The 13,073-nt window shown below is 45.5% G+C and overlaps 1 protein-coding gene across 9 annotated transcripts in view; it reads right to left on the bottom strand.

The window, feature by feature from the left end:
• ARAP1 (ArfGAP with RhoGAP domain, ankyrin repeat and PH domain 1) overlaps nt 1–13,073 on the bottom strand; it is a 768,097-nt gene that overhangs the window by 510,476 nt on the left and 244,548 nt on the right. For all 9 annotated transcript variants that reach the window (XM_086933788.1, XM_086933791.1, XM_086933794.1 and 6 more), the window contains exon 4: nt 220–1,079. In XM_086933788.1, the coding sequence (XP_086789914.1) occupies nt 220–992 (773 nt within the window). In that variant the 5' untranslated portion in view covers nt 993–1,079. The remainder of the gene's footprint in view (nt 1–219; nt 1,080–13,073) is intronic.

Below are 13,073 nucleotides of genomic sequence, written 5' to 3'. Positions count from 1 at the left end.
ATCTAATACAAAGGGTTTTAGATAAGGTACTTTCTTGTTCCCTAATCAGAATTAAAATAAACCGAACCATGCCTTTAGATTTTCATACGGCCAAAACGCCAACGAGCATCTCGCAAATATAAAACAAAAACTACGAATTCTATATCAGGATTTGTACATTTCTTTTACATGAATCAGCACTTATTAACTCATCAAAATACTCTCAGTGTTGGAACTTACCTCATTGGTATCCGAGGGGGAAGCGCCATTTTCGGGGGTAAAATAGGCAGGCGGTTGGGTATCGGCGGTCCAGCTCCCGGCTTTTTCTTATCCCCAGAGCGCTTTGCCGGTAAGGGGGGAGCAGCCAACTTGAGCGTCTCCTCCGTGTAGTCATCTCTACCAGAACTCCCATTTCTAACCACTGCGGTGGCAGAATTGTTACTGGCGGGGTTCACCTGTGCCGGTGTCCGTGGTTCAATGGGAGGCTGCAATGCAGAAGGTGTAAACTCTGAAGTAGTTGTAGATACCCCTGAGCAAAATTTCACTGGAGGACGACACCCAGCTCTGGGGGGGATGGGCGGACATTGTTGATTAGGTCTTAAGAGGTTTCCTGATGTCACTGGCAACGGAATCTGACCCGCTGTTGCCACACAAGGCACATCTGTGACTGCCCCCACAGCCTGACTCCCCGGCAAAGTTTTTCCTGCCGGTTTCCGGGTCCTTGGCATGGGGACTGGTCTTTGTTCACACTTGGGTAGGTCTTGCATCCTTGTTATTAAACTGTCTTCAGAGCAGTCACCAGTGAAGCCCTCAGAAAAGTATTTTTCAATCCCAGTTAGGATGCGTTTGCGATGGCCCGGTAAAAAGACTCCAATCTGGGCCAGACCTTTATCACTGAGAAGCTTGCAATCCGATAAGAAGTGGTAGTCATTCTGCTCAAATAGATCCTTGTACTGTTCCAAGTGAAGGCTCTGCAGCCAATCAGGGACAGACACAGATGGCCCTTCCATCATCGTGAAATATTGAAAGGGACCGCAAAGAGGACAGGACTGCAGAGAGGGTAGCGTACTTCAGTTCATCTCTTTGCCGGGTGCTTGCACCTAAAAGGAAGAAAAAGACACCAAAGTTGTGAAAGAATACACACAAGTTGTCATGTTAAAGATTTGAAATGATGTAACTCTTGAGAAAGGTGGATGGGGGATCACCTTTGCAAGATGGGGCAGTGGAATAGAATCTACATGCATGAATAAGCCTTCAGCAACCAGAGGTCGCAGAATTTGGCAATTACTAATTTAGGTACTTAAACTACATCCTGATAGTGAAAAACACTCACGGTTGAACTGTCACACTGGCTGTCCACCTTGTGCAACACTAATGTGAAAGTAGTAATTCATTCTTGGGCTGGATCCTGGATTCATGACTTATTATTTCTCCAAATACTGTACAAGGGGGATTTAGATCAAAAGGACATTCATTAGAAATCCCCATGTCTAATCTGCAATTCTTATGGAATCTTAATAATGCTGATTTCAGGTGTCTCGGTGTCAATTTACAGCATTGGTCCATCTCTCCAGTCTTGGTATTAATGGTGGTACAGCCATAATGATGAGGTCCTTGGTAAGCTTAAGACTTAGCATGTCTCCACAAGTACCGAGTACAGATACTGAGTATACAGCCAAAGGTCACTAATCATTCCCCCAGTGTGCGGCTGTCTAGGAAAACCTGAAAGTGCTGTGAAAATTGTCCACTGGGGACATGCAATAAGACAAGGAGCTCAATTATGGCTCCACCTGTGGACTTCAAACGCCAGCATGAAAATAAAAGAGAGCAGCCATACTAGGGGCCATATCTGGTTCATTGATGGGCTACAGGTTGCTTTTCTTTAACATCTCACATGTCTCGTTGCAGTGCGTACCAGCGTTATCTAAGTCAGTGCCCGGTCTAGCCCATTGACGTTGGTCCAAACTCTCTGCCTCTGAATTCTAGGTGTTCACCAATGCAATAAATGTTTTGCCAACGGTCTGTACTCATCAGCTGCCCTCCCCCACAACACCACCGTCTCCGCTCCCAGAATCAAGTGCATCTGCCATGTTCCAAAGTAAGATTATTACTAATTCCTCTGTAACAAATTTAAACTAAGAGCATCCCTATCCTGCTCTGCTCATGGCCCTGAGCACATAAAGAACACAGTTTAGGGCAATGCTGGATCCTTATTAAGTTTTTCAATCCTCTAATCCAGTAATGCTGAACCCTCTAGCAATGAGATAACCGAAAGCAAGAGCTAACATTGCGAATACTAGGAAGAAACTGGCCTAATAGCATTAAGTCCCTTGAAACAATTAGCCTGTAGTAACAAAAGACCAGAAAAGGCACCCTGTGGCTTCACCTGTAAGACCCATCTGAAAGAACTCCACAGAACAGATTCTATCCCATCCTGACCTCTATGTCTGGAAGAAATGTAGCACTAGCTCTTCTCATCATTGCCATTTCCTCCCGCAACTAAAGCCTGTAAGATGTCCACTGCTACAACGCTGACCTACATCCACTATACGGATCTGTTCTAATATTTACCCTCTCTCTGTTACATCTCCCCTATAGTCAATAACTGGATCCACTTTTCTTACTCAAAGGCTGCCATTCCCAGAGCCCCTTCCTTCCATTTTCATCCTACTACTAAGAGATCCCTACAAACCCCACTCATCCTTCAAAAGAACATCTGCAAAAACATAGTCATATTGCTTTATTCATCCTGGCATCTACACCAAAATGCTATGACATAAACATAGCATAGGCCACCAAGTGCTCACTCCGTACATGCACACAAAGTCTATACTTGAATTATTATTCATCACTGAAACATTGGATTCCCCAGGATTTCCTCCTTCATTTGACATTCTAGTGTTTCAGGGCATTTTATAACAGACCCAATACAAAAGGAAAATACCTAAGTTTTAACCTCAAAGACTGATGTAGCTGTGTCTTGGTCGATTCCCACTCAGCCGTCTCCTTCAAACTCATGTCCACGACTATCAGACTATCTGCTTTCACATCATCTACCAGGCCCCCGAAAAGTAATTCTCTTTTCACAGGTGAGCTCATCGCCTCCATGAACATTACCTGCAGAACCAACATCTTCTGAGGAAACTCTTACTTTGCAGGGAGCATCACTGAGAACCCAAACACAGCAGCACTGAAGACAATCTGCCTCCCACTGGACCTCCTACATATCTCCTCTCACACAACACAATCAAGAAAGGAAACACCCAAGAGATAACTATTTCGCCCCCAAAACATCATGATTTTTGACTGGTCTGAACCCCATTTAGAATTAAAGCTCTCAGTTGACATGCCATGGGTCAAGTGAAACCCACCAACAACCTCACAAGACATCATCATAACATTCCCTCCAAACTGAAACTAATGCTTGCTTCTTTGCATCAACTGAATGACAAACTAGGACACTTTTCGGAAACTCATTCCTCTAGTCTTCTAAATCTTTCATGTCGTCCAATGGAAAGAATGGCAATCATCAGTTTACCCCTAACCTGAGGGAAGCCTGTCTGGGAACCAGGCAGCTGGAGAACATGGAGGGGGAACTATGCCCCAGAAGCCAGAGCGATAGAAAAGACCAGATTAGGTGGTATAAGGCATGGTCGCACGCCGCTAGGGAGGTTTCTTTGCCGGACCTCTAAAGACGTCGCACTAGCAAGGGCATGATATTTTCAAATTAGTTTGATCCTTCAGCTCACTCAGCTGCTGTGAGCTGACCAGCAAACCCTTGCGGGAGCTGTGTGGTGGCATGGCTTCCTTCTTCTCTAACAATATCACTATAATCTATCAAGACATCAGCTTGGCTAAACCCAACTCCCTGAAAACATCGCCAGCAAAATGCAAGCAAGAGGTTTCCTTGATGTACAGTCTAATGGTGGTCTCCTCAGCTGAGGGTCTTGAAACACTCTGCCATATTTGTTCAGACTTCCTTCTGGATCCTTGTCCAAGGCCATCCTGCAAAACTGTGCATCTGGACGTTTACATCTTATATAGGAAGCCATCAAAATATAATTTCAAGAGAGTGTCATCCATTCTCTAAAAGGTTATCATCCCCTCCTGAAAAAAAGTGGATCTGGACAAAGTCGATGTGTCCACCTACAGGCCCACAACGCTCCGCCAGCACTGGACAGAAGTATAGAGCAGTATCTAGTGATTCACAGGAATCTGTGGGCTCGCCGGACTAGCCGCATGCTGCTTTTAATACTGTGGAACATAACATTCTCTTTGAATGTCTGGCCAACTTAAGTCTGACTTTCTTTTCAGGTTGTTACCAAGTAACCTTTCTACTTCCCCTTTCACTGCAAAGAACTGTATGACACGGGGTTCCTCAGAATTCGACCCTCCCCCACACTATTTAACATATACATTCATACTCTAGAGAGTTTGTCAGGAAGTTTGGGTTCCTGGCAATCTCTCACGCGGACAATACCAAACTGCTGTTGAATCTCGCAAGCCTACTAGGTATCAAGACCACACACCTCCTCACAGTACAAGGAAGGGTGGCCACAGACCACACCACTCCTCGCAGAAGGTTGTATGACAGAAGCACGCATGGTTAAACCATGCTTGCTTCTACCACACTGCCCCAACAACAAATGTATCTTAACAAGGAATTCCTTTACCACGCATGCTTTTACCACGCGATTTCAGAGTAAAGGCATGATTGGTAAAGGGATATGCGTGGTAAAGATCACACACTAGCCCCCCCCCCCATTCTGCCCTGAGCCCTAAAACCTTGTCCCACGTACTAAAAACGAACCTGAAACCAGACCGCCCATGAGCCCTAAAAATAGCCAGCCCTGACAACTGTCCTTCCCCCCCGCCCTGAGCCCTAAATTCACCCCCATGTCCTAAAATGTCCCTGACCCAGCCCCACGCCCTGAGCCCTAAAGCTGCTCTCAGCCCTGAAAACTGTCCCTTCCCCCGCCCTCTTTGAGCCTTAAAAACTGACGCCCACGTCCTAAAAACGACCACAGCCCCAGCCCCCCCCCGCTCGGAGCCCTAAAAACTGACCCCCCCCTTGAAAACTACCGAACCCCCTGCCTTGAGCTCTAAAACCCGGCCCATGCCCTATAAACAACCCGACCCCCCTGAACCCTAAAAACTACCACCTCCATGCCCCAGTCCCACTTACCAGACCACAACCTCTCCTGATCCTCCCTGTTCTTGTGCCCACCCATCAGCGCATCTAGACAGCGCACTGCTTTAACCATGCATATGCGTGGTTAACGCAAGCGTATTTCCGCTTGCAGGGAAACGGCATGCCTGGTTCAGCCCGCATTGTAAAGGCTGCTTCCCCTCGCAGTACATGGGTGGGTGGCTACTCATTTTCTGAAGCTCATCAATAACAAGAGAAAAGGTTGGAGCATCAGCTAATATCTTTCAGTTTGGTCTAATAGTCTGTAACCTACCCCTACGAGCAGGGTACCCATCCCTGATGGAGGATCAATAATATAGGATCTGATGATGAACCTAAGCTTTGGACTTCCTGTTTCCAGCTCCTTGAGGCTTTAGATATCCGGGCCCGGCGGTGAGGGGTTGGCTATAAAGAACGGACACAGGTGTTTGAACCCTAGCTACGCGGCTTCACCCCTGATGTCTGACCCGCTAGGCACTGTTGACACTTATAAACTCTGACTATTAGGCAATGACAGGTGTTCAACAGGTAGTACAATTTTTGTGCTTTGGTAAACATACACTTATTTAGGTCATGTTTTGTAGACAGTAGTACTGCTTTGTTTTAGGTCCTGAAGAATCGCATGTCAATGAACAAATAGCGAGAAACATGTCGACCACCTCCCTTACACTTTAGTACTGTCTCGTTTGTGGAAATCTAAGTTCCAGCGAGTACAGACTAACCTTATTTTTAATTGAGGCAAAGGACCACCTGAATAAAGTTGTTTTCTGGTACCTTTTGCTTACCAGGGTTCAATTCCCTGCCTCGGCGGGTCTTGGGCTCAAAAATTCCACAGACCTGATAATTCTCGCCTTGCGCCTATTCGAATCATGGAGTCCCACTCTGCAACTCTGGGCAATAGCTTGCTTAATCTCCACAACGGCCCCCACAACGCTAAGGATGCCTGGCCTCCACCTTGGGGGTGCCCAGGAGTGGACGCCTCACAGGGAAAGCCAGGATGGGTTCCACAGTAGTATTCGTACAAGCGCTTGAGACCCTTGCGGGTGAGTAGTGCGCTATACAAGTATCAATTTACATTTACATTTACATTTTAATCTCACTTACACCATCTACACTTTCCTGGCCCCACACCCTCACTTCACCCATAGGCAGTTGGATAAAAAGATCTCCGCCAAAGCGCCCCTCTTAGAGGTGTTGCCCGTTGGGAATTGCACCGCCTACCCAACGAGGAGCATTGCCTATGATGAAGCATGACACTCGCAAGGGTGTGTGAGGCCAGTATATCCAACACAATGGATACCCTGGAGTAGTTCTCCACTGAGTACTCCCCCTCTCTCTCTCTCCCCCCCTGCACCCTAGTGACCTTCTGATCTTCTTAGGAAAAGCCCAGTCTCCTTTTGCTTGCTTTAGATACCTTACCCTCTGCTCAATCAGTCTCATGCCGCTGTGGTTGGTTCGCTCATCCTTTAATGGTGAATTATGCTAAAGCTACTTTACTGGGCTACCAAATGCCCAATTCAACAAGGAGAAGAGCCAACAAACCATGGCACTTTTGGCTAACACTGGCTCACTATCAAATGATGTTTTCATTTTAAGGCAGGCGCTGCACTTGGTTCACTGTGCCGTCTGTCAGAGGGGACTAGATGATTTCCAGAACCTGACAGAGCTTACCTTTTCAACCTTAGATAGGGTTCTCTCTCGCTGCTGTTAAGAAACAATGCAGGTAGATAGACATTTTCAGGTTCTGAGCTTTAAACTTTAGTACGACCCCAAGACGCCATCTCTCTTCGTAAAAAAGCTGAAAACCTGGCTCTTCTGTTAACCTTTCTGGGTGCTGTTCTTGGGGCACTGTTCTTTAATTCTCTTTCTCTGGGTGTTCTACTGCTCACACTCTTCAAGTATGCCTATGCCACCTCAATAATTACAACATCTTGGAAAGGTTCCATCCTCTTTCCAATTCACAAAAAAGGGACTGCACAAAACCAGGTAACTATCACCTTATTGGGCCTAGAAACCAAATCATATGCAAGGATACTACTGAAAGATTTAGAAGCTTGGGTAAACGACAACAATGTCCTTCCTCTCTTTCAATCAGGCTTCAGGCCCAAAAGTACCACCATGGATAATATCATAGCATTGGGTTACCTGGCACATCCAGCTACACAGCTGATGCAATTGCCCCTCTTCTGCTGCTTTGTGGATTACAGTGCAGAATTTGACCATGTAGACGGAGGGAAACTGTAGGGAAAATTAGACTCCCGGGGAATCCCCTGGCAGCTACTAACAGCAATAATAGCCCAACACCAGGGAACCTGGGTGCGCATAAAGACCAGCCAATCCACCACAACAGAAAAGGTGTTAACCTAGAATGGCCTGAAACAAGGCTGCGTCCTCGCCCCACTACTATTTAATCTTTCGCAACAGATCTGGGCAAAGTCCTGGATGGTGCATGCCTACTAACACCAAAATTAGGGGAAATGCTGCTTCAAATCCTTCAGTATGCTGATGACATCGCAATAATGGATCACACGCGGACCTGCCTACAGAAAGCTCCTAACGCACTCCACAGCTACAATCAAAAGAATAACCTCACAGAAGAAGAAGATAGTTATTTTTGGGAAGTATCCTCGAAAGAAAACTGCCCAATGGCTCCTTGATCCCTAGCAATCAGCAAAAAAAAGCATGCAAAAGCTACAACTACCGCAGCGTTAGACTATCAGACGGGGCAACACCAACGACCCACTTAAAACATCTAAGAAGTAAGGGGGCCAACATCATTTACAGTTTAAAGCGCCTAAATCAGCTGCTAAACAGTCCCACCGCTGATCCCATTCTGAAAGTCCAGGATGCCAAACTTGTTCCCTCGATCAATTATGGTCACCTTGCATTTCCCGGGGCCTTCAACAGGTTTCTAAAGCATTTCTATATTTCAGCCTACAAAAAGGTTCTAACATTCACTAGATAGGCTAGGAGATCCAGAGTCAGATTGGAGCTGGGACTTGCCAGGGGACATAATTAAATACAACAAAAGCACCTTTCAGGCTCCAGCATTCTCATTGAAAGCCAAAATCAAAACAATGTTTGAAGTTGCTAGTTCCCCATGGCATGCCCAGCTGGCAGAGGCCCTAAATGTACTTGAAATAGAAGTACAAAACCTGCAAAACCATGACTTCCTGCTCATCTCTTGGAAAAAGTTGGTTAACGCACAGGTGAAGAAAATTTCATTCGAAAGAGATCTGGAAAGCCTATGCTGCCACCCCAACTTCCCTAGACTGGACGCCTCCTATATCCTGGGCAAAGCCCAGCCTTACTTTGAGCAAGCCTTGACAGTTCAAACCTGGTAGGAAATCTCATACATGAGGCTTCTTGCACTTCCAGTCGCGGACTTCAATCCATCCTGGGCCCAGCGGGCCATTCTAATCGCTTGTTGACTATGCAACTACCAACGGGAATCCTATTTTCACCTCTTATGTTGCTGTCCAAAGTTGACCAGTGAGCGACAACGTCTGGTTGTTCCCATTTGCAGGACCCATGGTCTTACACACTACAGAGAAGTCTCAGACCGGTGTTTTTCCGCCAAAACTGCACAAATTGCAGCCAGATTAGGGAAATTCACAGATGCAATCCGGGTCGTCCTTACAAATACAACCAAAGCCACCAGTAGCAATTAGATGACCATCCAGCCATAATTACAGCGACTCCACGGCTTATATAGCGAAGAAGGAAATACAATCAACTAAGTTTAGTAGATCAACTGTGCACGCCAGACCAACCAACCAAACGCATAGAACTGAAGCTAATATATATATATATATTTTTATCCATAGACACTTCTAACCGAGGGTTGGAAAAGTTAAAGTTGTGCAATAACACGAACACTAAGCCACCGTGTTAAAGGGCCTGTCTAAGTTATAAAGGAACTATAGACACAGCTGCTATTTCAATGCACTAGCACTTCAGACTAAGCCTTCGCCACTGTTTGAATAATTTTATAAACCTTAGTGAATACAGACATTTTAGGTGGGATCTACATGATGGTTATGTATATTAGAATTGTATTTTTTTAAATCCTTTTATTATCCTCTTCTCTCTTTTTTATGTATGAAAATGCAGCAGATTGTAACAATTTTAATTAATTGAACAATAAAGATATTCATACTGCTCACACCATGTCGACCCCAGGAGTACTTTGCATTTTAGAAATAAATAAGTATGCATTATTGTACGCAGACGATGCAGTGTTAATTGCTCACATCCACAAAGCCTTGCGTCATCTAGTACATTCCTTTGTTCATTTTATGGCCAGGCTGGATTTATTAACTAATTTTACCAAGTGCCCGATTACAAGTTTGACGGTCCTGGAGCGGGCCGCCACGCCATCGTTTGCTCCAGCACCGCCAAACAGGGACACCTCCCACACATCAGATTACAAGTTTTTCGTGGTCAGGCGGGCGGCATGGCGGTCCTGCGGCATTGTCTTTCAAAGGCACCTATGTATGCCTTAGAAAGGCACCGCCACAGTGCATTCCAGCACAGCATGGACTCTTAAGTCAATGCTGCGCTGGAACTAGGGGTGTATGGACACAGGGGGGCATACCATGTGCCCCACTGCATGGACCCTAATGGATGGGGCACGAGTGGCCATATAGGGCCCACTTAGTATCATGACATCAAGCAGTTTCACAGAGGAAGAACCTCCAAGACACCGCTGGCAGTCCTGAAACTCGTAATATGCATGGCGTTGCCGCAGCAGCACTGCCAGAATATTGTAAGTCCCTGACTGCCACGGAACGGAATTCCCTGGCGGTTGCGGCTGTGCCATGGCGGGCCGACTACCAAACTTGGAATGCGGCGGTCCGACTGCCAGTGCGGATGTGGCTGGACCTCCACTGCTGCGCCCCCGTGAGTCTGGCGGTCCTCGGTCCACCAGACTCGTAATCAGGCTCTAAGTTTTATAATGACCTGCGGCCCAAAGTGCACACGCCCCTTAACTATTACGGTGGGTAAGGATGCGTTACTAAGCATGAGTTCCTTCTCTTACCTGGAGGTCACTTTCAGTTCGTCTGGAACATGGTCTCCACACATCGCACAAAGTAGGACCAAGTTCTCGAGGTCTGTTGGCTCTTTGCTAAGTCTTCCATCACCCAAGGGAGAGAGGGTTCTTACACCCCTCTTGCAAATATATTCTGCACAATGTGTTCTTATAGCAACATATGGGGCTGGTATATGGGCCTGGGTGACTCGATTACCCCCCAAAGGGAGGAAATTTGATTCTGTCGGAGAGTACAGCCAGCCCCTGTGTCACTTCTAGTTTTATTTGCAACAATGAACTTGGATTAGACTTTCTGAGCGTTTTTATTCATAGCCAGCCCATTCTCTTGTGGCTGTCTATCTGGAGCTCAGAAGAAGCAATATTACCAAGAGAGATAGTTTCAGACTGTTTGGCATGTGATAAGGGTCTTTTGATCCTCTGGATAGCATACATCAAAAAATCTCTGTAGGATATTGGTTTGGCTGATATGTTTTTAGACAGAACGCAGCGGGCAGCCCGGTCAAGAAGCAAGTGCAAGCGTTGTTGCTAGAGCACGCCAAAGAAGAGAGAGGATGAGGCTGAAAGTAAAACATCAAGTGTAAAGCATTATTTATATTTCAACCCAGGGGCCATTTCTACTAACTATCTGCAGAATACCAATAAGAGCTGGGAAAGGCGCCTATTGTTCAGCTTTTAGGCTGGTACAGTGAAATATTTGCTTTGTTTTCCGGCTGGTCACCAAACCCAGCTCTACTCCAGTGAATGCCCATGTAATAATTTGCACAAACAATCTATGTCGCACTTTCTCTTCTTTTGTGAATATTATAAAATGTATACTAAAAAATTCCTCCTACCATTTTTGAGGTTTAGGAATCTCCGGCTCCGGGGGAGGTCTTGGTATCATTCTTAAAGAATAATTTAGCTGTAAAAGGAAAGATCTGCCCTCAAATAACTGTGAAGCTGGCTTTTTTAAACTAACCCTTACACCCCAGTACACACTTTCGGGGATGTTGATCTACCGGCCCCCAGGAACAGCAGGAGAATGGGTGGCTGCACTTCCAGATTTTATCTCCCCTTATTTATTGGAAGCCTCCACCTTCTCCATCTTAGGAGATTTTAACCTACACCTTGAGGATTTAAACTGCTCAACGAGCTTGAATTTGATATCAGACTTGGAAGATCCTAATCTGCGCTTATGCAATTCAGGACTCACGCACAAGGCAGGTCACTTGCTTGACCCGTTTTTTTCTAATATTGATAACTTAATGTGTAAGCCTTCATTGCCGTTACTCTGGTCAGACCATTATTTGGTTAGTTTTGAAATTATGCTGACAATTTCACAGAGTTCTGACAGCACTGAGGCCACCTGGTCCAGAAATTGGAAAAAGCTTAACATAGACGGTCTAAATACTCAACATATTAAATCGATGCCACATTTTAAAGACACTAAAGTCACTGATACAAACACAATTAATAAATGGCTATTGGAAGCTGTAGATACTATTATCCCACTTACAAAGAACAAGCCCAGATCTGCCCACCCCCCAGCTCCTTGGTTCTCGGAGCTGCTAAAAACAGAAAAAAGCAGATGCAAGAGAATAGAGAGGCAGTGGAGGAAACAGTACTACATAGTTGGAAAAGAAGCATATAAACAAGCCATCAAGGACTATCAACTATCCTGCAAGTTAGCAAAGTCAGATTTCATGAAAAAAAACATTCTGGCTACACAAAATAATCCCAGACTTCTTTTTAAAGTAGTAAAGGATTTAGCTGGTGCAGCACACCAACCCGAACCGCCCAAACTGTCTTCTAGTCAATGCAACTTATTAGCGAACTATTTTAATATCTCCAAAATTTACGCGGACTTCAGGGGAACCGAGGACTCGAGCCCCTTCCCTACCTTAATGACCTCTAACAGATTCAATGAGCCGAGAGATTCGCCTAGGAACCTGCTCACAAGCTGGAAATTATTGGATCTCGCGTCTTTTATGGAGATTTTAAAAAGCATTAGATCGGGCTCACCTAATGATCCCATCCCGGCTCACATCTTAAAACAACTAGACCCATGCATCTTAAATGTAATCAGAGTGCTCCTCAATACATCGCTGAAGGAAGCAGTGGTACCGGACACCTGGAAACATGCCATGGTCTTACCGCTACTTAAGAAAGCGAATGGGGATCCAGAGGTCTTCTCGAACTTCCGCCCTGTTTTACTTCTATCGATCTTTTCCAAAATTATGGAAAAGCATGTGAACAATCAATTGGCGGAATTTGTTAACACCAACAATCTTCTGCACCCGTCACAATCCGGGTTTAGAGCTGGATATTCAACAGAATCCACTCTCCTGGGAGTGACTGAAACTATTCGTCAGAGACTGGACGAGGGTGGTACGGTGGCACTCATTTTATTGGATTTGAGTGCCGCCTTCGATACCATATCTCATGTAACTCTGATCCAGAATCTGGAATGGAAAGGGGTGAGAAGCTCAGCCCTGAAATGGCTAGAGAGCTTTCTGTCCAATAGGTCATTTCAGGTGTTTTCTAAAAACAATAACTTGAGCACTCTGACCTCCCCTTATGGAGTGCCTCGGGGTTTGATCTTAAGCCCGCTGCTTTTTAATATTTACATCAGTCCACTAGCGGAAATAGCAGAGGAAGCAGGCCTCACAATATTTTCCTATGCGGATGACACTCAGCTTGTCTTCTCCTTATCAGCAGCAGATAAGACTGAGGCGTCTCCCCTTCGTAGTGGTCTTCAAAGGATTGCAGAATGGATGCACGCCAACAATTTGAAACTGGATGGCGATAAAACTGAGCTGCTTATTCTTGGAAACCAAAAAGAGCTCTGGGGTCCTTTACATTGGCCTACTGAAA

This window comes from Lissotriton vulgaris, chromosome 8, assembly GCF_964263255.1.
Source record: "Lissotriton vulgaris chromosome 8, aLisVul1.2, whole genome shotgun sequence".
NCBI lineage: Eukaryota > Metazoa > Chordata > Amphibia > Caudata > Salamandridae > Lissotriton > Lissotriton vulgaris.
The sequence above is the reverse complement of the archived record's forward strand: the minus strand, read 5'-3'. Positions and strand labels throughout refer to the sequence as shown.